Source organism: Panthera pardus, unplaced genomic scaffold, assembly GCF_024362965.1.
Source record: "Panthera pardus isolate Hobbes unplaced genomic scaffold, ASM2436296v1 HiC_scaffold_25, whole genome shotgun sequence".
NCBI lineage: Eukaryota > Metazoa > Chordata > Mammalia > Carnivora > Felidae > Panthera > Panthera pardus.
The window spans coordinates 21,854,166-21,879,963 of NW_026526821.1; the positions used below are offsets into that span (position 1 = coordinate 21,854,166).

General features: G+C 40.5%; 1 protein-coding gene across 2 annotated transcripts in view; it reads right to left on the reverse strand.

The window, feature by feature from the left end:
• CTNNBL1 (catenin beta like 1) overlaps positions 1-25,798 on the reverse strand; it is a 160,494-nt gene that overhangs the window by 69,592 nt on the left and 65,104 nt on the right. For both annotated transcript variants that reach the window (XM_053890266.1, XM_053890265.1), the window contains exons 8-10: positions 17,047-17,119; positions 16,750-16,808; positions 15,119-15,267 (exon numbers count right to left, since the gene is read on the reverse strand). In XM_053890266.1, coding sequence (XP_053746241.1) covers positions 15,119-15,267; positions 16,750-16,808; positions 17,047-17,119 — 281 coding nt within the window. The remainder of the gene's footprint in view (positions 1-15,118; positions 15,268-16,749; positions 16,809-17,046; positions 17,120-25,798) is intronic.

Sequence of the window (25,798 nt, forward strand, 5' to 3'; positions counted from 1 at the left end):
CATCCATTTTTCATAAACTGCTGGTACCAGCCACTGCTTGACTGCCTGTGCCAGAAAACAAAACAAATATGTGGGAAACAGCGGTTAAGATTTTGGTTTGTAGCACTATGGTGGGCCAGTTATGCAGAGAAACCACTCACAGCAGAGCTGACAGTAAAGTAAGATGAACAATCAATGACCAAAACCTAGGGCTCTAAAGAGCACAGGCTGGCAAACTTTCGGGAAAGGGCCAGACAGAAAATACTATAGGTTTCATGGGCCATTATGGTTCCTGTAGCATCTTTTTCTGGGTGTTTGTGTGTGTCTAAAAATATATACGACACTTTAAAGATATGAAAACCATTCTTAGCTTGCTGGTCACAGAAAAACAGACCTCAGCCAGATTTGTTCCACAGGCCTTAGTTGCCAACCCCCAATAAAGAGGGTCAACAAAGCTCAAATCTGGTTCTTCAAAAAGACGAGTAAAATTGACAAAACTGTGGCAAGAGTGATCAAAAAAAAAAAAAAAAAAAAAAAAAGAGAGAGAGAGAGAGAGAAAAGGCACACACACACAAAACAATAACAGGAATGAACTGAAGGGGAAAAAACTACAGGTACAGCAGCTATTAGGACAACAGAAGGAATAACTGCATGCCAAAAACTTGGAAAACAGGTGAAATGGACAAACTCCTAGAAAAATATGAATTCCCCCAAATGACTCAACAAAGTAAGAAAACCTGAACGGGTCTATAAGCATTCAGAAAACTGAATCAGTCGTTGAAATCTTCTCTCAAAGAAAACTTAAAGTCCAGAAGCAATCACTATCAAGTTCTACCAAACATTCAAGAGGGAAATAATTCCAGTATTACTTAAACTCCTACAGAAAACAGAAAAATAAGGAACATTATTCAGCTCATTTAATAAAGCTCAAACAAACAAAAAACAACCTCTGACACCAAAACCTTCCTGAGAGTAAACTTACAGGCCAATCTCACTCAGGTATAGATATAAAATTCCTAAATAAAATACAGAATCCTAGAGAACATTAAAAAAAGATGGGCCTCTTCCAGGAATGCAAGGTTAGTTCAACATCAGAAAACCCATTCATTTTCCCTCTATTAGCATTAAAAAAACCATCTTGATAAATGCAGAAAAAGCATTTGATAAAACTGATTGATCAATTATATAAGATCTGTGACATCAGAAAGAGAAGAAATTTCCTTAATCTGATAAATGCTATCCCCCCCAAAACTCAAAACAAACATTATACTCAAGAAAATATATTCCTTTTAACAGCAGGAATAAGACAAGTTTACCCTTGATCACTACTCCTTCCTATTCAACACTGCATTAGAAGTCATAGCTAGTAATTTTTTAAAAAAATGTTTATTTACTTTTGAGAGAGAGAGAGAGAGGGGAAAACAGAGAGAGACGCAGGGCTCAAACTCACAAACTGTGAGATCATGGCCTGAGCCGAAATCAAAAGTTGGACGCTTAACCCACCGAGCCACTCAGGCACCCCATAGCTATTAAAATTTAAACACACACACACACACACACACACACACACACACACACACACACACACACACACACACACATTATTAAAACGAAATGTGATAGAAAATAATCTTGTTCCCACCTATTAACTCTCTACTCCCTAAAAGAGGCAAACAGCCAGAGGTTTGCTACTAAAGGTTTAACAACTAGCTCCCCAGGAAAAAAGTGCTGATTTGTTGTATTTTCCTACCTACATGGTATAAATACTCCCACCATAGCTGACTGCGAGTTACCAATGTGACACCACTAAACATGGAATTGGAAAGAGAGATGCAGAGTCAGCTTTCATGAGCTTTCATGAGCTTATATGAGCCAACTCAAACAGATCACTGCTGATACATCCCTCCGCCCACTATAGACATCAAGGTTGGCCATGTGACTTTGTGGCCAATAAAATGTAAGTGTAAGTAACATATGTGTCTTTAGAGAAGTTTTAAGATTTATTGCATTATTCAGTCTTTTCTCTCTGCCACAAGAAAGTCACGTCCCACTGAACACTGTTCCTTTAGCATGAATCCCAAAATAAAGACACGAAGCAGAGCTTCAGATGGCCAGGGATGGGTGTATCGGGAGTGAAAAGTAAACATCTGTCACTGAAAGTCCTTGAGACTTCAGAGATGTTACCGCAACAAAATTGGACTGATACGTGACATAGCAAAGTTGCTTAATGTAAGATCAATATGTAAAAGTTAATTGTATTACTGTCCACTAGCACTAAATAGTATGAAAATGTACATTAGAGAGTATTTTTTAAAATATATAATATGCTCTTGCCTTCCACTTTGGGCCAAGATGGAGTAACAGGGACTCAATTTATATCTCCTCTCACGCCCAAAACAAAGGACGAAACATATAAAACAATGGTTTTTGGACACTTGACATCAGGTAGCACCAAGACAGTGATTCCTGAGACAGGGAAACACATGCCATGAGCCCAACTAGCTGCTTGGAGAGTTTCCAGGCCTCCAAGCAGGGAGGAGACATAGTGCAGAGGAGGGCAGACCGATGAAGGGGAGTTCATAGGGCACAGTACCAGACCAAGAGCTGCACAGGGGTCTGCAGAGGGCCCTCTCTGAGTCCTCAGTTGAGTACTTACTAGAAATGCATGTGAGGAAACTAACCAAGGCTGCAGGAAGGAACCACCTAGAAGAAGAAGGGGCAAACAATGCCCAGAACTCACCGAGGGCCAGGAATAGTTTGGGTTCCCAACAGCTGGAGTGAAAAAACTTTCTGAATTCACGGTGCATCAGGTGAGCACTAAGGAGGGCACGGTTTCAGTCCTTCAGTCCTGAGGCAGAATCAGCCAGACTAAAGGCTAGTCCAGTCCCACCTAACAGAGCTTAAGAGTAGGCCTCCGAAGGAGCAAACTACTCCCAGTAACTTACCTGTATCCTAGAACAAAGCTCAAAAATATTTATAACGAGACACACCCACACACCCAGCATCCAATGAGGTAAAAGTCACAATATCTTAATTTCAGAAAACAATTAACAGGCATTTAAAGAGGCAGGAAAATATTAACCATAAAGAGGAGAAAAATAATAAAAATAACAGTGATGACAGAATCAGAAGACAAGGACATTAAAAGTTATTATAACTATACTTGATTTAGTCAAGGTAGAAAAAAGCTTCAGTATGCTAACTAGAAACAGGGAAGATATCTAGAGAAGAAAAATACAATGTGTGGTGAAAAATACATGGGATGAGAATAAGTGCAGAAGAAAAGAGTGAGCTTGAATACATAACAATAGAAACTACCTAAAATAAAACACGGAAAGAAAAAACAGACTGGAAAACATTAATAGATTACCAGGGAATTGTGGTTGGATAACTTTAAACAGCCCGATAGACATGTAACTGGAGTTTCTGAAAGGAGGATAGGGGCAGAAAAAAAAATATCTGAAAATACTAGATTGAAAGATTTCCACATTTGATGAAAACAATACACCCACAGATCCAAGAAGAACCCAAACACAAGAGATAGGAAGAAAACTACATCAAGGTACATCATAACCAAACTATTCAAAATCAGGGAGAAAAGATCCTAGAAACATCCAGAAAAAAGGGACACGTTACATACAGAAGAACTAATACGTAAGGATGACAGCAGACGTCTCACTGCAAACCAAGCAATCCAGCAGACAGTGAAGCAACACTCTTAAGAGAATTGAAAGCACTCCCACCTCCCCACCCAGTAACAAAGAATGCTATACCTGGTGAAGATATCATTTAAAGGAGAAGGCAAATATTTTTTCAGACATACCCAAGTTGACAAAAGTCATCACCAACAGACCAGCAGTACAAGATGTGTTGAAGGAAATCGTTTGGGAAGAAAGAAACTGATACCAGATGGAAATCTGGATCTACAGAAGAATGAAGAACACTGGCAATGGCTAATATGTTCATAAAAGTAAAAGATTTTTTTCTTACTTTAAAAAATCTCTTTGAAACATGACTGATTATTTATGGGGCACCTGGGTGGCTCACAAGGTTAAGGGTCCAACTCTTTTTTTTTTTTTTTTTTTTTTTTTTTTTTTAACGTTTATTTATTTTTGAGACAGAGAGAGACAGAGCATGAACGGGGGTGGGTCAGAGAGAGGGAGACACAGAATCTGAAACAGGCTCCAGGCTCTGAGCTGTCAGCACAGAGCCCGACGCGGGGCTCGAACTCACGGACAAGCGTCCAACTCTTGATTTCAGCTCGGGTCATGATCTCTTGGTTTGTGAGATCGGGCCCCACATTGGGCTGTGGGGTGTCAGTGCTTGGGATTCTCTCTCTCCCTCTCTCTGCCCCTCCCCTGCTTTTGTGTGTGCGTGCATGTGCGTGTGTGCGCTCTCTGTCAAAAAAATAAACATTAAAAAAACATAATTGATTATTTAAACAAAAGATAAACAATATGTATTAGAATTTATAATATATGTAGAAGTAAAATATATGACAACAAAAACATAAAATCCAGGAGGGAGAAATGAAAGTTTACTATTGCAAAGTCCTTACACTACAGATGAAATAGTATACACTACTTGAAGATGGACTGTGATAAGATGTATACCATCAATTTGAAAACAACCACTAAAAAAGCAAAGAGAAAGAGCTAAGAAGCCACCTAACAAAATAACATGGGATAAAAAATGTTAACCTAAAAGAAGGCAGATGAAGCAAAAATGGGACCAAAAAAGAGATGAGAAAAATAGAACAACCTGCAAGAGGGTAGATCTAAACTCAATCAGAAACCACCATATCAAGGGTCACATTAAATGTAAATGGCATAAACATTTCGATTAAGTGGCAGCAATTATTATGGGGTTAATAAAGAAGACTCCAATGTATAATGCTCACAAAAACCCCCACATCTTAAATATAAAGACACAGGGGTGTCTGTCTGGATAGTTCAGGCGGTTAAATGACCGACTCTTGATTCAGGCTTAGGTCATGATCTCATGGTTTGTCAGTTTGAGCCCTGCACAGGGATTCTCTGTCTCCCTCTCACTCTGCCCTTCCCCTGCTTTCTCTCTCCCTCTCTCAAAATAAATACATTTTAAAAATATAAATAAAAAAATAAATATAAAGACACACAGGCTTGCAGATGGCTATCTTCTCACCATATCCTCATAGGGCCATTTTCTCTGTGTGCACACCCTCCTGATGTTGTCCCTTCCTCTTCTCATAAGACCACCAGTTTTACTGGATTAGGGGCCTACTCTTATGACCCTATTTAACCTTAATTACCATCTTAAGGCCACCTTGGGAATTTGGGCATCAACATATGAACAGGGGAGGGGACAAAATTTATTTCATGATAGATGGTAAAAGATATACTATGCTTATACTAATTAAAAGAAAGTTGTGGTGGCTATATTAATATCAAACAAAGTAGATTTCAGATCAAATAACATTATCAGGGATAAAGAGAGTCATTTCATTATGATAAAAGAGTCAATTAAGCAAAACAGCATATACTCCTAAATGTTTAACCACCTAAAAGAATTTCAAAATACATAAAGCAAAAACTGATGAAACTCAAAGGAGAAACAGACATACTCACAACTATAGTCAGAGGTTTCAACACCCCTTTTAATAACTGATAAAATAAGTAGACAGAAAATATTTAAGGATATAGAAGACTTGAACATGACCATTAACTTAACCTGACATTTACAGAACATTCTTTTCAACTGCACAGGAATATTTAACAATACAGGCTGTATTCTGGGCCAAACACCAGTCTTAATAAATTTAAAAGGGTTCAAATCATATAAAGTATGTTCTCTGACCACAATGGTATTAAAGTAGAAATAACAGAAAGATATGTGGGAAATCCCCAAATATTTGGAAACTAAATAACACACTTCTAAGTAATTCATGGGTTAAGGATGAAATCAAAAGAGAAATCAAAGTATTTTGAACTGAAAATACAATATATCAAAATGTGGGGGCACCTGGGTGGCTCAGTCAGTTAAGCATCTGACTCTCAACTTTGGCTCAGGTCATGATCTCACAGCTGTGAGATCAAACCCTGCCTCAGGCTCTGCGCTAAGCATGGAGCCTGCTTAAGATTCTCTCTCCCTCTCCCTCTGCCTCCTTCCCCATTCACACTCATGTGTGCAAACTCTCTCTCTCAAAAAAAAAAAATATATATATATATAAAAGAAAGTGTATACAACAAGGCATAAAGCAGCAATTAGAGGAAATTTTATAGCATCATATGTTAAAAAATAAGATCTCAAATAAACGATCTCAAATTCCCACCCTGAGAAATCAGAAAAAGAATAGCAAATTAAACCACAAGTAATCAGAAGCAAAAAAAAAATTGATCAGATCAGAAATCACTGACATAGAATTGAAAAAAAAAAAAAAAGCACAAAAAACCAGAGATAAATCAGTCAGAAAAACTTGATTCTCTGACAAGATCAACAAAATTGACAGCCAGACTGATTAGGGAAAAAAGGAGGCATCAATGGCTAACACTGGGAATAAGGGAGGGCACATCATTACAGATTCTATAGATTTAAAAGGATAATAAGGGAATATTCATGAACAACTTAATGCCCATAAGTTTGGCCACCAAGATAAAATGAATCCTTGAAAGACACCAACTACCTAAGTTTACTCAAATAGAAAAAAATAAAAATCACTGGAACAAATTTAAAATTTATATTTCATCAAAATTTAAAACTTTTCAAGACTACTTTATGAAAATGAAAAGACAAGTTATGGGCTGGAATAAAATATTTGTAAAACATATATCTGACAGGGGCACCTGGGTGGCTCAGTCAGTTAAGCGTCTGACTCTTGATCTTGGCTCAAGTCATAATCTCACGATTTGTGGGATCGAGCCCCACATCAGGCTCTGCACTGACAGTGTGGAGCCTGCTTGGGATTCTCTCTCTCCTCTCTCTACCCGTCCCCTGCTCGCACGGTCTCTCTCTCTCTCAAAATAAACATTGAAAAAAATTATTTTTAAAACATGTATCTGACAAAAGATTGTATCTATGATATATAAAGGATTGTTATAATTCAATAATAAGACAAACAATCCCTCTCCCCCCAACCAAAATGAGCACGAGATTGAACAGACACCACCAAAGAAGACATGTGGATGGCAAATAAATACATGAAAAGTCACCCAATATCATCAGCCACAAGGGAAATGCCAATTTTTTTTACAAGTTTATTTTTTGAGAGAAAGAGAGAGAGAACACGGGCACAAGCGGGGGAGGGGCAGAGAGCGAGGGAGACAGAGTGGATCCAAAGCAGGCTCTGTGCCGACAGCAGAGAGCCCCATGTGGGGCTCGAACTCATGGACTGTGAGATCATGACCAGAGCTGAAGTCAGACGCTTAACCAACTGATCCACCCGGGCGCCCTGGGAAATGCAAATTAAAAGCACAAGACATCTATACACACCCACTAGAATGACTGACACAAAAAACAGTGACCATACCAAGTATTAGCGAGGGTGTGGAGCAAATGCCAGTCTCATACACTGTTGGTGGGAATATAAAAACGGTACAGTATGACAATTTTGCAAACAGACTGACAGTGTCTTAAAAAGTTAACCATATACCTATTACATGCCCCAGACTCATAGGCATTTATCCAAGAGAAATTAAACATACATGCACCCAAAGGTACCTACTTGAATATTCATACTTTTGTTTACAAGAGCAAAAAACTGGAAGCCCATATGTCCATCAACAAGTGAATAAACGATCTGGGATATATTTCTAAAATGGAATGCTACCCAGCAAAGAAAAAGAACTAATGATACACATGGAATGAATCTCAAAATAATTATAGTTGGTTAAATACGCCAGACCAAAAAGAAGAGCGCATACTGTATGACTCCATTTGCATAAAGTTCTAGAAAATGCAAACTAACCTATAATGGTCAGAAAGCAAATCAATGGTTGCCTGGAGACGTGAGGTGGAGGGAGAGGAGTTATAGATTACCAAGGGGTACAAGGAAACATTTGGGTATGATAAACATGCTTATTGCCACGCTTGTGGTGATGGTATGATAGGTCTACACATACCGCAAAACTCATCAAATTGTATACTTTAAATATGTGCAATTTACACTGGAATGATGAATAGCTATGAAGTCTGAAGGAAGGGCTCAGACAGGTCCTCCACCATTTCCTGCCAAGTAAACTTGCTTCAGTTTAATCTGCCTTCTCAGCCACAGCACTTTCCATTTATGAAGAGGTAACGCCAGCCTGGAGGGCTGTTAGAAGGATTACTTTGTGCTCTGAAGCATTTTTCTGGTTCCCAGAGAACAGGTGCAAACACTGTTCTTCGTCGAAGAAAGAATGGTAATATTCAGTGTGCGGAGAAAGGGAACGCTTGCTTGTTGGACAAACAACAAGCAAGATGTGTGTGTGCAGCTTGGAGCACAAACCCTATACAGCCCCATTAGGAAGCACAGCTGATTTCTAAAACATTTGCATTAGTGTTTTGCTTTTGCAGTTGAATCCAAGAGACTGAAAGTCCGAAGAAAAGGCTCTCGTTCTCCAAAAACAACAACAAAAACCTGTAAAGGAGGGGCGCCTGGGTGGCTCAGTCGGTTGAGCGTCCGACTTCGGCTCAGGTCATGATCTCGCGGTTCGTGAGTTCGGGCCCCGCGTCCGGCTCTGTGCTGATGGCTCGGAGCCTGGAGCCTGTTTCGGATTCTGTGTCTCCCTCTCTCTGACCCTCCCCCATTCATGCTCTGTCTCAAAAATAAATAAAGGTTAAAAAAAAAACAAAACCTGTAAAGGACCACGAGGATAAAAATGCAATCAAGTTTGGCCCTTCACAGGTTCATGAAGAACAAAACCAATACAGAACAAGCCAAAAAGCAAGGCAATAAAATTTCAAGGTTTAAGAGTTCCCCAGTCTGGCCTACCTACCTTTATGCTCTGGTACGAGCCCACGGTCCAGAACCGGGCCTGCAAATGCTCACTCTGCAGATGATATACCATTGTCATTTTATTTATGTTCTTTGTCAGAGACAATTTTCTTTAGATTAAGGAAAATCTTACTGAAAAGCCTCAGAGGAAAAAAAATTGGTGGTTCCTAAAGAGATGTGTCTATGTACCCTTCTCTTTCTTTCTTCTTTCTCTCTCTCTCTCTCTCTTTTTTTTTTTTTTTGTCTATACAGTTAATAACCAAGATGGGTTCACTGTGTTTCTGCTACACAACCCCAAGCTGCATTTGTACACATCCCTTGGGATCTCAGTGGTCTCTTCTCTTTCTAACTGGAACAGGGTTTTACAACAGAAGTAATAAGCTTCATGTCAACATTTTCAAGGAAACTGACAATGTAATTCTTCTGTCTCCCACTGGCTTTGTTGTTTCTTAAAGAACACTGAACCACTGAAACAAGGACACACTGTTAAAAAGTGCTCTGCAGTGGCAAGAAGCAAATGATCTGGAGTACAGTCTATAATTAAACCTGATATATTGAAATCCTCTATTTGCAGCAACCATCCTACCAAAGAGAGACAGCTGTAACCAAGAACCTGGAAATGGCAAACCAGGGGGCAATGAGGGCATCTGTATAGCTCAATCCTCATGTCTGGATAAATTCTAAAAGGGCCATCCCCCCATAAGTGAGTCATTTTTTTTTAAGTTTATTTATTTATTTTGAGAGAGAGGCATCTAAGGAGGGGCGGGGGGGAAGGGGGTAGAGAATCCCAAGCAGGCTCCGAGCAATCTCATGAACTGTGATCATGACCTGAGCCAAAATTGAGAGTCGGACGCTTAAACAACTGAGCCAACCAGGTGCCCCAAAGTTAGTCTTATTTCTGTGAATTGGTTTCTCTGAATCTGATCATTCTGTTAAACTGCCCAATAAATTGTGGCTTTCCTAAATTTTCTTTTTCTCTCAACTATACCTGACTACAAAAATACCACTTGGCTTCATTATTCATATCTTAACTCTTCTGCTGCCAGCCAAAGACCATGTAAACATCCTCACTGTACTGTAATTCTTGCAATCAAAGCAAAAGAATGAGGCCAAGCTGCCTGACCCACAAGGAGTGGTATTTTCTCCATCAGGGGAGTACAGACCATATACACACAGTATATACTGCCCACGAGGTTCTGTGCCTTCCACCCTCACCCCACCTTTTCTCTTTCCTTATCAAAACATTATGACTAAATGAGAAATTCCTTTTGGGGGGGGGGGGTCCTATACTCTAGGATGGCTAGCTGCTGCTTTTTCCACGGCATGAGTTCATTTTTAAATACCACCTCAACAATCTTTTCTTTCCCAAAATGTCTTCATCTGTCCTTTGACAGAGAAAAAACAAAAAACAAAAAGCTTTTTTTCCCCCTCATTGATTCTGTCAGGCACTGTAAAGTCCAAACAGTCTTAACACAGGAGTGAAAAAAAAAGTTACCTGACAACTAAACTAACACCTGGGTGGGAGGGTAAGGCGGAGGACAAAGGCCTGTCTGGTAAGGGCAAAGAGGTAGGAGACCTCCTTACGGTCCTACAAACAAATGCCGAGAGACTGCAAATCGGCATGAAGGAATTCTCTGGACCTCGAGCAGAAAGGTTGTAAGAAATGAATGCCTAAACCATAACCCTGAAATAATTAGGAGGCTGGTGGGAGAAGAGTGTTGAGAGGTTCAAGTGTCCCAAAGGGGGATAAAGTGAAGTGCGGACACTTGTGTGGGTTTCTGCTCCGCAGCACAGCATGAGCACAGGCCAAACAGGGCAGCGAGCCCGGGACTACAGCTGATGCCTGGCTTCTCCGGAGCCTTGAAGGTGAGGTTCAGAACCACCCTGTGGCCTATGTTGTGTTCTTCGGGCATTAAAAAATCTGATGGAGAAAAACAGGGCCAAATATACGCAGGCAGAAGACTGAGCTCTCAGCTATATGGCTTTTACGAAGTCACTCCTCATTCTTTGGGTCTATGCATGGGGTTTGCTAGAAATTCTATAAACCAATGATTTTAAAAAGCAAAAATGTTTCTCAGATTTTTCTCATTCATTTAGGAAATATTTACTGGGCACCTAATGTGCATCTGTGGCTAGGCACTGGGGATACCAAGAAGGGGACGACCTAGTTTCTGCTCTCGAGAGTCCTACAGTACAGTCAGAGACCAGCAGATGCCTACCACACAGGATGGTAAGTGCTCCCACAGAGGAAAGCACAGGACGCTAGAACCTAATCCTCAACATGTGAGAGTGGGTGGGTGGGTGGGTGTAAGGGCTGGGCTGGGGAAGTGACACAGGGGGAGGGGATTCTTAAAGAAATTTAGTTTAATCATCAAGTGTTGAGGAGGATAGGGACCAACTGGAATTCTCACGCCGTGCTGCGGAGGGGATATAAAATGATACAATCATTTTGGAAAACAGCTTGGGAGTTTCTAATATTGAACTTACATTTCCAATATGACCTAGTCATTCCACTCCTTAGGTATTTACCCCAGAGAAATGAAAATATATATTTCTCTGAAGACTTTTAAGCAGCTTTATTAGCAAGAGCAAGACACTGGCAACAACCCAAATGTTCACCAACAGGTGAATAACAAAAACAACGGACACACTGGAATGCAGAAGTATAATGGAATATTACAAACACGAACAAGAACCAAACTACTGGCAGACGCAAAATGAACGAATCTCAAAAACAATCTGTTGAGTGACATAGGCTAAACAAAACACATACTAAATAAATTCAAATTTAAAAACTGATACTTGATTCAGTCATTAGGAAGCATTTAAGTCTGTTTGGAGAAACTCAGGTATGGGAATCTACTTTTTCAACTGTAAATTGTACGAAATCTAAACACAAAGCAAGTACTTTATGAAAATTTAACACTGAACTGAGATGTAAATATGCACCAGGCTGCAAAGACCTAGGATGAAAAAAAGTAGAATGGTTCAATAATGTTTTTTTATCGATTACCTGTCAAAATGATTTTTAATATATTGGGTTAAATAAAATGTTATTAAAATTAATTTTCTTTCAACCTTTTTACCATGCTACTACAAAACATAAGCTTATATATCTTGCTTGCATTCCATTTCTGTCGGACAGGGCCATTGTGTATCTTCATCGTGTTGAAAACAAAGATGCATTCAGCTGTCAAAACTAAAACTGTACACTTATAATGGGAGTGTCTTATTATAAGTCAATTATGCTTCAATAAAGTTAATAGATATTAAGTTGGATAGTATATACCTTTGCATGTGTGTGTAATATGTGTGTGTGCATAAATGACTATCTTGCCGATGACCTTTCCTTACCAATAATCAGAAACGTAAAGAAAAAAATTCATAGACATGCAAACTATTAAGAGGAATGGTTAATTTAACGCATTCAATGATACTAATAGTTATTTAATGTCAGCCTCCCTTACTAGCGGTGGAGTTTCTTGAAGGCAAGAATCCTGTCTTGTTCCTCTCTGTGTAAGCCTAGCACTTAACGTAGTAAGTTAACACAGTACTTCGCCAGTGTTTTAACAGCTGCAGAATTGTCCCAGACACTTTACATATAGTTTAATTTCCAAAAAATCCCTGCAAATTTGGCATTGTTACTCCCATTTTTCAGATGAAAAACTGAGGGTCAGCGGTCAGAAAGGTTAGAAAAACTCACCGAATAACCAAAACTAGTAAGTGAAAGAGCGATGTTCCAAACCCACATGCACCTCAACTCCAAAGCCCACTCTTCCATGCTGTCCCACACTCCCACCTTTCCAGGTGGACATTTCATGACTGCTGAATGCCTGAATCACAGTGAAGAGCAGTACTCAGGGGCAACGGAACCACAGAAATTTTCCTGAACTTCTAGTGTTACAACCTCCAAGTTTGAATGGGCTTCTGTCTCTAGACGCAGAGCACCTTAGCGGCTCCTGCTAGAAGATCAGGATGAATCTAGTAGGGAAAAAAGAATTCCCTCCCAATTAAACTTTCCATTTGGGAGTCTGAAGAAGAAAAATAACACAGAACAAAGAGCATGGGAAAGAGAAAAAAGGGGAATGCTGAATCTGCTAAAAAAAGCTAGTTAATGCAAAAGAATTAATCTCACAGTAACTTCAGCATTCAAAAATGAAAAGTTAGAAGATCCTACAGAGGTGCAGTTTCTAAGGCTTTGGGAACACCTTCTTAATTAGGCTCCCAGAATCTCAGCATTCCGGTTTGAATAATCCATATTTCTGGTTATTTATTCAGCTTCCCACTGCTGCACATTACCAAGCCATATGCTACAGGAATACATCACTTCATATTTGCACTCAACCATCCAAAGACACTGGCGGTTCAGACCTTTAAGAAGCTTAGGGAAAAGTCCCTGTAGAGTACAGTTTTAAGGTTAGAAGGCCCAGGAAGCCAAATGCATCTTCTTTATATGCTATTTACTCGAGAGAAGGTGGGTCATTTCAACAAAAGGACAGGCAATTAGAAGGGTAAAGGAGATAAACAAACAAAAGACTCAAGAGAGTAAAGCTAGCAAAAATCAGCTGAACACTGAAGGCCTCTGAACAATTCCAATGGCCCTCTCTGCACTTTAAAATAGATTTTTTAAAGCAATTCCACAAAGGAAGATTTCCAATCAATCCAAGGTCTGGTATGCACTGGACAAACGAAAAGGTCTACTGTGCCCCCACCCAGCCCTACACAGGCCTTTAAAGAGAAGATATTTTAGAAACATATCCCTTGATAATCTTAAATACAAAAATAGTTTTAAGCAAAAGATGGTCATTGTAGACTCTGTTACAATATCAAAACAATGGAAATAGTCTCAGTATCACCAAAAGAATACTAAGAAAGCTCTATCTCCTTAGAGTCCATGATGCAGTTGTTGCAAATTCTCACAAACATTATGTCACAGCACGGGAAATGCCATGTTACGTTTAAAAAGAAACTTAGTACAGAAAATTACACATGTGACGGGACTAAAAAGCTGGTAAAAACAAGAAAATAATTACAAAGTGAAAAAAAGAGTGGAAGAAGTGAAACATCCAAAGTTGGGTTGTGTTTCGGTGACAGAGCTGTTTTAGCTTCTTGGAGGCAGGAATCCTGTCTTATTCATTTCTAAGTGCAGCACTTAACACGGTACCTTATCAGTGTTTTTTAACAGCGGTTCTGCAGGTCTATATTCTAAATTGTATTTAATAGATATGTATATCAAATTTATTAAAAAAAAACTTTATTTAAAGAAATGGTTTAACAGAGTTTTCAATTTACAGGAATAGAAATGTAAAGACCGCAGGCTCTAGGTCAATTTCATACAGTCATAATGATTAGAGTCTTCTGGCCACAAAAACATGCTCTAGTGGCTCTCAGTTTGAAAAACAGTCCCTTGACCACACACAACTCCCATTTCTGGTTACCCCCTACTCTTATTTCTCTACTCCCTTTCCTAGCCAGATTTCTCAAGAGTTATTGATACAAGCTACCTTCCATTTACTTCCAACGTTAGGATTCTGTGAAATATACTAGATATGATATTCACTTTAAATATTTTAAGGAATTAGAGCATAAATAATAATAAGATATATAAGGAAAGTACTGTAAAGGAAAGTTCTAGAACTGTCCTGCACATTTTCATCTCCCATGCTAGCCACATAGCACATGTGCACCTCATAGAAAATGATATTAATGAAAACTTTGTATAAATAAAAAATCTGATATTCTTCTGTCAACCACAAAAATACAAACATACAGCACAGATAGGTCTATGTGGGATATAAAGAAAACTAGGCTAAGTTTAGAAATTAACATAGGGTATGTTTAGAAGGTCATAACCAGGCTTCCCAAAACCAACGCAGTAAGAGAAGGAACCAAAAGTTACTTCCCTTCAATGGAGTGGTCATATTACCAACTGACATAACAATGGGCACAAACAGAACAAAACGTACTTTCTATTTTCTACCCACTCTAACTTGAGAGAAGACCACACACATGCACGCAGGCGCACGCGCGCGCGCACACACACACACACACACACACACACACACCCTGAAGGCCTTACTGTTTTACATTATCTAGGAAACTCAATGGACTAAAAGACCATAGGTACGGGATCTGGAATTCAGACAACAGTGAGGAGCTGGACAAAAAAGACAGAGATAAGAAACGTACCTGAGCATGAGATTCATCAGCTGAAGACCCTCGCCCTTCAGGAAGCGCTCACGATTGGAACTGAGCATTAGGCAGGAACAGAGTGAATCAAACAGATTCTCCATCATCTCCTGCTCCTCGGCTGTGCTAGGATTGTGCCTTTTAAACACCTGTCAAGCAAAGACATCAGAAAGCACAGAGCCATAAGAGAATGTCCTTTCATCAGCCAGCGCTTGACAACTTCCAAAGCCTGCCTGTCACGATAACCCCAACAACTGAAGAAACACAAGCTCGCCATACAAAATTCGCATCAGTTTCCATTTTAGAGAAACTGAACTTTCTGATTCACAGGTATTAAATAGCTACTAGTTCACACAAAAAAACAAAACACTCAACTGACCACTGGGTCCATGAGTGATTGATAGTTTCAAGGAGCCAGATTAAACACACACACACATACACACACAACAAAACAAAACAAAACAAAACACAACAACAAAACCCTTTTACTGTGAAATAGAACACAGGTGTAAAAAAATTCCATAAAAGACACGTATAGCTGAAACCACCATCCAGGTCAAGAAACCACTTTGCCAGCTACCTCCAAAGCCCTCCCACAACCTACCCACAGCCCATTGCACACCTAAAAGAAACTACAATCCAGAACGACCACAGCCTTAGGAAGAGTTTCCTCACCATCGGGGCTATTGAACTACCTTCACACAGCAGTTGTGGCTCTAAGTCATGGGAACAGCTTAAAGCAGAAGTCCTGTCTCTGCCAGAGATATATGGCATGTTAGGAGAAAAGCCTTTTTAACAGTATATGCGTACCCATAGAGCCTACTACAAAATGAACAACAATCTTGCAGGAACAGGACGAAGCACCTTCCCAGAAAACTGGAAACAGATTCGCATTTCAAAGCTCTACTTTTTTGGGGCGGAGGCCAAGCCACTCCGGCTGCTGGCACCACGACGGCAGCTGTATGCAAACTGACAGCTCAGACACTCCCAACACTCAAGATTTTATCCAAATGATCTATTTTCAGTCCTGGTTTTGGAATAGCACGGATGAGATTTGTTAGAAGACATCTTCACAGTATTTCCAGAATGCCGGCAGAACAACAACATTTCAACCAGATTTACATTTCTTACAAGGAGAAAATGGCATTTTCTAATGTCTTATTCCAGCTTCCGGTACCACGTCCCTCCCTGTCCTCCTCTGTGACCTCTGTCCCACTGCACTGGAACTTGTACTCCTTGAGCTTATGTGGATTCTAAATGGATAGAATGCATTTTACTGGCAGATGGAAAGGAAAGGAAGTAAATAATCTTGGGCGTGGGTCAACTCAAAATAATTCGGTATTCTTGGCCCAAGAACACACACTTAAGCAGGAAGCACACTTCTTTTGGATTGACAAACACCAGAAGACGGGGGAAATCCAAGCAGATACACAGTGATATCTGGTCATAAAGAGCAAATGACTAAGAAAAGGAGGCAAACCACGTAGCTCCGATGTAACCTCAAACCCGCCAACATACTCCATATGGCTTGCATCACATGGCTTCTTTCTTCCCACAATTTCCAGCTCCACCTCCCATTTAAAGCAGGCCATGTATCTTCATGGCAGACAGGAAGCATAAGAATTACTCACGGATAACTGCTGAAGAAGCACATCGATTCCATCCAGCTCCCCAAGCAATTCCCTGTTTTCTAAAAGGGGAAAAAAAATAGAAGGAGAAAAAAAATGAAGCTAACTGTCAGATTTTACAGCCGTCTAACACTGATACATCAGCAAACAAAATCAATACAGCTTGACAGAGTACAAAAGCTGCACAGAGCGCGAGAGGGAGAGCAAGGGGATGCCAAAGGCAAGAGAGCTTGCTGTCATGATCTGAAACAAGCCTGGCTCCTATCCTAACAGAATATCAATACCGAGAGGGAGCCTCACCGTCATTGTCCTGGAGCAGTATGGCCAGCACTTCACTACAGTACAGTTTGTTGGCATCGAAAGGCATCTTTGCCTGTGGGGACATCGGAGAAATGAGAAAAAAACGTTAAGGGGCCTTGCTCCCCTCCCCTAGTTCACAAGAACTAGGATCTAAGTTCAGGGGAAGTAGAACTTAGAAAGCCAAAAGGCAGGTTAAAGGTAAAAAAAAAAAAAAAAGGAAAGAAAAGAAAAGTCTGCCTCTGCTCTCAAGGGATCAGACTCAAATACTACATAGTACAACCATAAATGGCAGATGTACACAATGGCTCTCTCACTGCTAATGCCCAGGTATGAAAGTCACCTCCTCAGTGAAGCCTTCCCAGATTCCCCACTGTGAGTCCAGAGACGACTGTCTAGCACATAGTATATACTCAACTGTGAACTAGATGAATGATTGAAAGTTTGTAACCCTTAAGACTAAAATCCATTATGAAGCTTCGTTCACATATTACAATCATAAAATCAGGCTATCAATTAGCCGACGGATGATCAGAGAAGGTGAAAAGAAAGCAAGTTCTTGTTTAGATTAGTTGAATGCATTTATAACAAAGTAGTTCCTTTTGGATTTTTTTTTAATGCTTAAAATTTAATTTGAAATCATAAACCTATCTGCTCGTGTGCCATAATCTGCCTACTATTTAAAAAGGAAACCACGTTAAAAATGCAGAAATGTGTTAATATTTTAACACCCAAATTACTACCCACAATTCCTTCCCCGCTGCACGGTCTGGTACTTGGTGTTTCAGAGGGGACATATCTACTATCTTTTACAGCTGTCCACCACGTTGCTTCGGTAGCGAGACTCAAATATCTCACCATTAACGAGGCACCGTTGCATAAAAGTGCACAGAGAAGAGCAAGCCTCATCGATGTGTTTTTATTTACCGTACCCTTGATCCTTAAAATGCAGGCACGCAGACAACAATTGTTAATCAGCAGCAGCCTTGCTAGCTATCCAGGTTTTTGAAATGACAAATAATTTCTGTACCTGGAAAGGACAGGGGAAGTGTTCGTCTTGGAGCTAACACTTCCATCACCTTAGTGCTATTCGCAGTGCTGTTTGGACATTGATTTTGTACTTAGGAAGGAAGAGTGGCCCCTAATGAAGCAACACCCAGCAACTTTTCAGTTTTCTATGCACGTCTTCCTTGTCAGGCCTTAGTGCACCCCACAGGGTTTCAGGAAGCCGATCATCCTAGGTTAAAAGATCTGTAAATGCAAAGTCTTACGTGTACTGACTGCAAGGTATGCTCCCTGGGCAAGCTTGAGGCCTTCTTTCAAGAAATTCAGTACACAACCAGAGTTTAAATGCAATCTGAGGTGTGTTTCACTTTAAGGAAAGCAGTTTTATAAAGACCAAAACACAAAAGTGAAAGGCCAAGGGTGAGCATCTCTATCAGAATCAAGGACTTGCTAATCAAATTACTTACTCGAATTATTTAAATTACAAGTATTGGTATTTTAAATGATTTAAAGCCACACTAACTTTGTTATATGCAGCTTTTCAAGGGCCAGGGTTCTTGTTTGAAACAAGATACACTTAACTAAAAGAAGCCAAAAGACACGGGGCCACTAGAATCATACTTAGCCTTTCTGCGGTTTCAAGGCCTCTTGTCCTTTCTGTGATTTTATAAATCCTGTCTCCAAGATAAGGGGGAGGTTTTCTTTTTTTTTCAATGAATATTTATTGGGCATCTGCTAAACACAAGACAAAGAACTGAACATGAAAGCACACAGGTGAATTAGATGTGAACCTTGTCCACTGTTACGGCATTTAAAGATATTACGCTGAATTCAAATTAATTATATTAAGTAATACAGTCACGTTAAAAAAAAAAAAGAAGAACAACAGGAATCTAGGATCGATGCACCTCAGTTTGACTCATGAGCACGTACTACCTATGCGACACAGTCTGCAGTTCCCAAACTGTGTGCCGAGGTACCTGGGGTGTCAAACTGAATTCACAGGGGCACCGCAGGATTCTTTAAAATTTCCAAAGAAAGCACGGTGACAGGTGACATCTGTTGAACACTGAATTAACTACTAGCTCCAGGTACACTCTTTTGATGACCTCCTATCTTTGTGAAGCTGGGTTTTGGTGGTTGCTGTAATAAAAGAACTGTGTGAAAATCAATGTGCAACAGAATGAGGGTGGTGGTGTTCAACTGAATTCCAAGGTTTTACAAGTTGCGCAGTTACTCAGAAGGTACACACGCTTATTAGTAAGTGCGGCATTTAAGTCTAAAATAAAAATATTTTTCTTTTTTTTAAGCGTTTATTTATTTATTTAGAGAGAGTGAGAAACAGAACACACGCTAGAGTGTCAAGCAGGGGAGGGGTGGGGAGAGAGAGAGGGAAGGCCAAGCAGCCTCCACGCTGCCACTGCAGAGCCCGACAGGGGACTCGAACCCACGAACTACGAGATCAGGACCTTAGCCAAAGCCAACAGTCAGACACTTAACCAACTGAGCCACCCAAGCGCCCCAAAATATTTTTTCTTTTAATTCCTGTGTATGGCTACTAATTTGTTATGACATAAATACATATTAAACTATTTGGACCTAACTACTTAATAAACAGGATTGTTAGGTCCTTTTTGGCATAGGGGCACTGTAAAAACGAAATTCCTAAGACATTAAGGGCATCATGAGCTGAGAGGGGCACCTATGATCCAAGAAACATCTCTCGGTCTCAAGTTTCCTTATCTGTAAAAAATAAATAATAAATAATAAATAAATAAATCCTCTCAGGAGAATTACTATGAGAATTAAATGGGGTAATATGGAAGTACCTAACATACAGTAGGTACTAGAAGCTTTTCTTTGACTGGAATCAGAAATATCCAGGTTAGAATCTCAGCTCTAATGGTTACCAGCTATGGGATCTTGGCCAAATTACTCTGCCTTTCTTACCTGATTTCTCTTAAGTTAAGTGAAAATAAGTAATAATCTCCTCATGGGGTGGTTGGATTATATTAACCAGTATATACATCACAGGCACCAAACAGCTGTGTTCCCCTCTACTGAGAATTCTTAATCCCCCTCAGGAAATCTCTAGCTTTTGCTGTGACACTTCAAGGAGTTTCCAATTTGCCCAAAGTACAGTTTTAAAAATCAAAACCGTAATTTCATCACTTTTTTCTGTTAAAATATAGGTCCTTTCAAAAACTGGCATGAAGAAGGAATCTAATCAGAAAGTCAAAATGATCAGGTCCCATGACTCCCCAACACTGAGCCCTAAAATGCTTCAGAGTCTGAAAGGGGTACCAGCTGGGAAGTAACCTGGCAAGAGGGGGAAGCTTTGGAGATATCCAGGCCCAATATCACAGGTTCTGCCACGTACTTCCCACGGTGTCTGGGCAATCACCTCCCCTCTGTGCAATGCCTTTCGCATCTGTAACTGGGGACAGCAGCACCACTTGGAAGGCTGTTTGTGAGGATGAGAAATGACATATATGAGGGGTGCCTGGGTGGCTCAGTTGGTTAAGCCTCCGACTTTGGCTCAGGTCATGATCTCACGGTTCATGAGTTCGAGCCCCACATCGGGCTCTGTGCTGACAGCTCGGAGCCTGGAGCCTGCTTCGGGTTCTGCGTCTCCCTCTCTCTCTGCCCCTCCCCTGCTTGTGTTCTCTCTCAAAAATGAATAAACATTAAAAAAAATTTTTAAATAAAATAAAATAAAATAAAATAAAATAAAATAAAATAAAATAAAATAAAAGATGTATGTGAAGCATCTAGAATAATGCTTTCCACCTAGTGAACAGCCCACAAACGGCATTCCCGTCAGACGGGGAAAACTTCATGGTGATGAGGATGACAACCAAGTATTTTAATCTTGTGGAAAAGAAATAAAGGAAAGTGTGGGAAACCGTGGGCCAGGTGGGAAGGAGGGAATTTAACTTATCTTCCATGTCTGGCCAAAGTCAAAAATCACCAAGGAAGTTTTATTTCTATTTAAATCTCAGCCAGAGATGATGGCCTCCAAGTTTACAAAATATCAAACTGCCAAATTACAAGGACATTCAGTCAAAATCAGGAGAAAGGAGAGGTTCATTTAGTGGGTATAGTCTTTTGGAGTTTGCAAAGTTAGCCAAAGGGACTTGAAACTTCTGGACTCTGCTATCCAGGAGCCTGGTGATCCTAAATCTTTTAGCTGTCAGAGTAATTACAGAGTCAAGCATAGGTATGGACTCAGCATGTACTAGCTTTGAATAAAATTAAACTTCACCTTTTTGCGAGCTGCTGCTTTTCTGGAAAGTACAAAACAATTATGCTACCACCCGCAGCCAGAAGTTGCAGGTTACTTCCACAGCTCACCTCTGGTACCTGGTACCTGGTACACGGGGCAGGTTCAGACACATCTACAGCCCCGTGCAACTGTTGAAGCAGACTGTGCCCTGTAAAATCCCAACTCCTGGTCACAGGAGGCTAAGAACTTCCCATCAACCAGCTGTGCATATAGTATAATGCAGCCGATTCTCAATTCATTAGCTCATACACTGAATGTTGCAACTATTTCTGAAACGCTGATTTAACCGGGAGACCAAAGAGAATCTTAATTTTGCTTCTTTAGAAAAGAAAAAAAATAAAACTTTGGGTTTTGGGGTTATTTTCAAGGGTACACAATATCCTAATGAATCTGTATTCCCCACAAAAATGAACTGTAAAGCAATCTCTCTCACTCCTGTTATCTGCTCACCTGCTAAACCATTTAATGCAATCATCTGCAATGGGTTTCATCCTCATTAGCACAAATTAGTGACATTTCATTCAGTGAAGAAATCTATGAGTATCTCTATATACTGCTAGGCTACCAGTACAAAAAGCAGACTCACCAAGGTGCCACTCACTGAAGAATTACTCAAAGACTACTGAATCAATATGGGATGATCAGTTAAACAGCAAGGTTTAACAAGCAGTGTAAGTAGAAGTATTCCAGGAGGGTGGTTCTCAGACGTTGGCAGGCATTCAGATCACCTGGAGGGCTTGTTAAAACAGATGGCCAGTCCACCCCAAGATGGGCGGATTCAGGGGGTCAAGGGGTAGGTTCAAGAATCTGCATTTCTAACAAGTTGCCAGGTGATTCTGACATCCCTGGGCCTGGCTGCGAACCACACCTTGAGAACAACTGGGTGGAGTCGCAAATATGATGGAGACACAACACAGTCCTTGCTTTTAAAGAGTCGAAGGCTATTTAAAGAAAGACAGTGAGCACATACAATATGAAAGTCCGCCAGGTGCTGGAAAAAAGATGCTTCATGAGGAGAAATGTCATAGTTATAGGCACATGTTAGAACACAGATCTGCTAACTCTCGTAAGAGAACCAGCATAGAAAAAGTAAAACGGTTGATATTCAGAAAAGAAAGAGCATGGGATGGGCTGGGGGCAAAGTAGTGCCATGTAAAGGGTGCGTGGAGAAAGTCAGGACTCACGGGTTTAATTCCAGCTCTATCTCTAACTAGCTGTATGAAGTTGGGCAAGGCACTTAATCTCTATATAAGTCTCGACTTTTTTTTTTTAATCTGCAATAGAAGTTATAAATTTCCTTTCAGTCCTAAAAATGATGGCAGCTACATGGAAGAGTAGGGATTTAAAGTGGTTAATGAAGGCTGTGTATAACTGAGAAGTATATAAGGGAAGACAGAAGTCATTCCTGGTAGAGGGAGGACCATGATCAAAGACGGATACAGAGGTCAAAATAATTCTGACCTTTGCAGAGCAGGGGCACGGTAAAAAAGATGTCTGTCTGAAAGGTAATAAAGCCAACAATTTAAAAACTGAGAAATGAGGGGCGCCGGCGTGGCTCAGTCGGTTAAGCGTCCGACTTCAGCTCAGGTCATGATCTCACGGTCCGTGAGTTCAAGCCTCGCGTCGGGATCTGTGCTGACAGCTCAGAGCCTGGAGCCCGTTTCAGATTCTGTGTCTCCCTCTCTCTCTCTGCGCCTCCCCTGTTCATGCTCTGTCTCTCTCTGTCTCAAAAATAAATAAACGTTAAAAAAAAAAAATTAAAAAAAAACTGAGAAATGAAAAAGTCAGACTAGGCCAGGCATAAGGGGCATTTTCTTTTCTTTTAATTTTTTTTAATGTTTATTTATTTTTGAGAGAGAGCAAGAGAGTGAGCAGGGGAGGGGCAGAGAGAGAGGGAGACAGAGAATCCCACGCACTGACAGTGGAGAGCCTGATGCAGGGCTCAAACTCACGAACTGCGAGATCATGACCTGAGCTGAAATCAAAAGTTGGACGCTTAACAGACTGAGCCAACCAGGGGCTGTAAGGGGCCTTTGTAAGTAGGTAGAGAAGGTGCGATCTGATGTAAAGGGCATCAGGACTGTGTAGAGGGAGATTCTTGATAGGGAATAGCACACTGAAAATGGAGTTTTAAATCAGTCCAGGAGTAGTGCAGAATAAAAAAAGGTAATGAAAATGTTCACATCTCCAGAGAGCAGAGGGTATTAGTGAGGGTTGTCCATTAGAATCACAGGTGGAACTTCCCTCAAACAGAGACAGAGAAGACAAAGACTGAGACAATGAGTCTAGAAATGTCTAATTTTTTAGAGTTCCACTGGTGAAAATCAGGCTCTAGGTCCGGCATTCAGATTCAATATGTTTACGATGGTGAAAATTTTAACAAGCACTCTCCCAGATTATGAGGAAAAAGAGCAAGGCATTGTTTTTATAAAAATATGCCTTCTTGCTGGCCTCACCCTTAAGCAAGATTCTCTCTTATTAATGTTCTGGGAAACACAGAATTTTTCTAAGGGCACTTGCTTACTAATAAAATAACCAAATAGCATTTTAATGTTTAGATACCCTGAAACCTTGAAAAACTGTTTTAGAGACAGCAACATGGCTATTTATGCCCCGAGGATTACAAAAACACTATGCCTAAAAGGAAACAGTCAATAGCTTACTAGACTATCAAATGGGACTCTCTATTACTCTCATAAGGAAAATGGAATCCAAGCCAAACCCCCAAAGGTCTCAATTCTCCTTCCTGTTACCAATTCAAAAAAAGACTGGCAAGTTTCAACGCTTTTCGAAGGGCAGAGGAGGCCTGACACTCTGGTTTAAGGAAGGATCCCTGAAGCAGTACCAAGTCTCAAGGAACTGAAAAAAAACTAGTCTTGACCTCGGAGACAAAAGCTATTGGATTATTCTGTAATCCAAAAGTTTGGCGCTCTCACCTACGGCCACCCTACCAACAACTCCAGTCCTTGCCATCTACCCCATCTCCTCGACTCTGTTCCTCCCCTCCACTCCTCACTCCCAAGATGTATTAAGGCTTTGGAGAATAAAAATGTGTTGAATGTTGAGGAAAGATGGGGAAGTAAGTCCAGTCCTAAACTCGGAAGGCATTCAGGCTCATGAGAAAAAGTCAAAAGGAAGTTAAAAGATGACAATGCATGAACTAACCAGACCTGATTTTTTTTTCCTGAAAGGAAGGTAAGGGTGTGTCGGTGTGCACGGGTGCGTGTACACGTACATGCGTGTGTGTGGAGGGAGTTGCAATCTACTGAACCGCATACTGAGTTTATACTCTGCCAGGCAAACGTGCCCAGACCCACTGACGGTAGGATCTGGGCTAGCTGAATACCCTCAGGTCATGTTACAGAAGTCCATGTTATAGATTTCCATGGGAACAGATGGTTAAATAAGTAGGACTGGGGAAGACTTAGATGGTCAGAAAGAGGGGTAATCATGGGGCATACGCTATCGTAAGCGGAACATTCTTCCTGAGCCCCGACAAGACAGCGGGGAGTAAATCTGACGTGATGTACCTCAGACTTTCTGGATCTCTGTGACACTCTAAAGCACAGCAAAGCACACTCTGAATATTAGAGAATCATTCTGTCTATGAACGAATGCCTCCTTCTCAGAGAAACTGGGAATCCTTGCCTGCCCGAGGACCATATAAGCAGTCCCAAACTGCCTCTTATCACACCTTTGGTTAAAACTACTCTTTTCAGAGAAGACCTTGCCCCTCTTGTTGCTCATTTACTCCATGGGACACCACTAATTGTTAAAAAGATAGTCAAAAGGACTATGCTCATAAGGAAAGAGTAAGAAATTCAACAGAAATATAAACACGAACAAAGGATATAAATAGTAAGCTGACAGATGGGGCCCCTGGGTGGCTCACTCAGTTGAGTGTCTGATTTCGGCTCGGGTCATGATCTCACGGTTCCTGAGTTCGAGCCCCGAGTCGGGCTCTGTGTGGACAGCTCAGAGCCTGGAGCCTGCTTCGGATTCTGTATCTCCCTCTCTGTGCCCCTCCCCAGCTTGCACGCTCTCTCTCTCTCTCTCAAAACTAAATAAAACATTAAAAAAAAAAATTTAAATAGTAAGCTGAAAGAAATGAATATAAATGGCTAATAAACAAGTGGAAGCCAATATTCTTGCCGTGATTTTAAAACTCCAAAATAAAATAAAATACCAGTTTTCATGTAGCAGATGAGTAACATTTTAAGTTTGATAGTACCCAATGTTGCTAAGGGAAACAGACACTCTCAAGTCAGTGAGGCAGCCTTTATGCAGGACAACTTTGCAATGCCCACCAGATGTGTTAGTGAACATATCCTTCGATCTATCAATTCAACTTCTAGGAATTGATCCTACAGATAAACTAACATAAGTGTGCAAGAAAAAAATGTGTCTGTGTATATGAGAATATTCACTGCAGCACTGCTTGTGACAGTGAAAAATTGTTATACA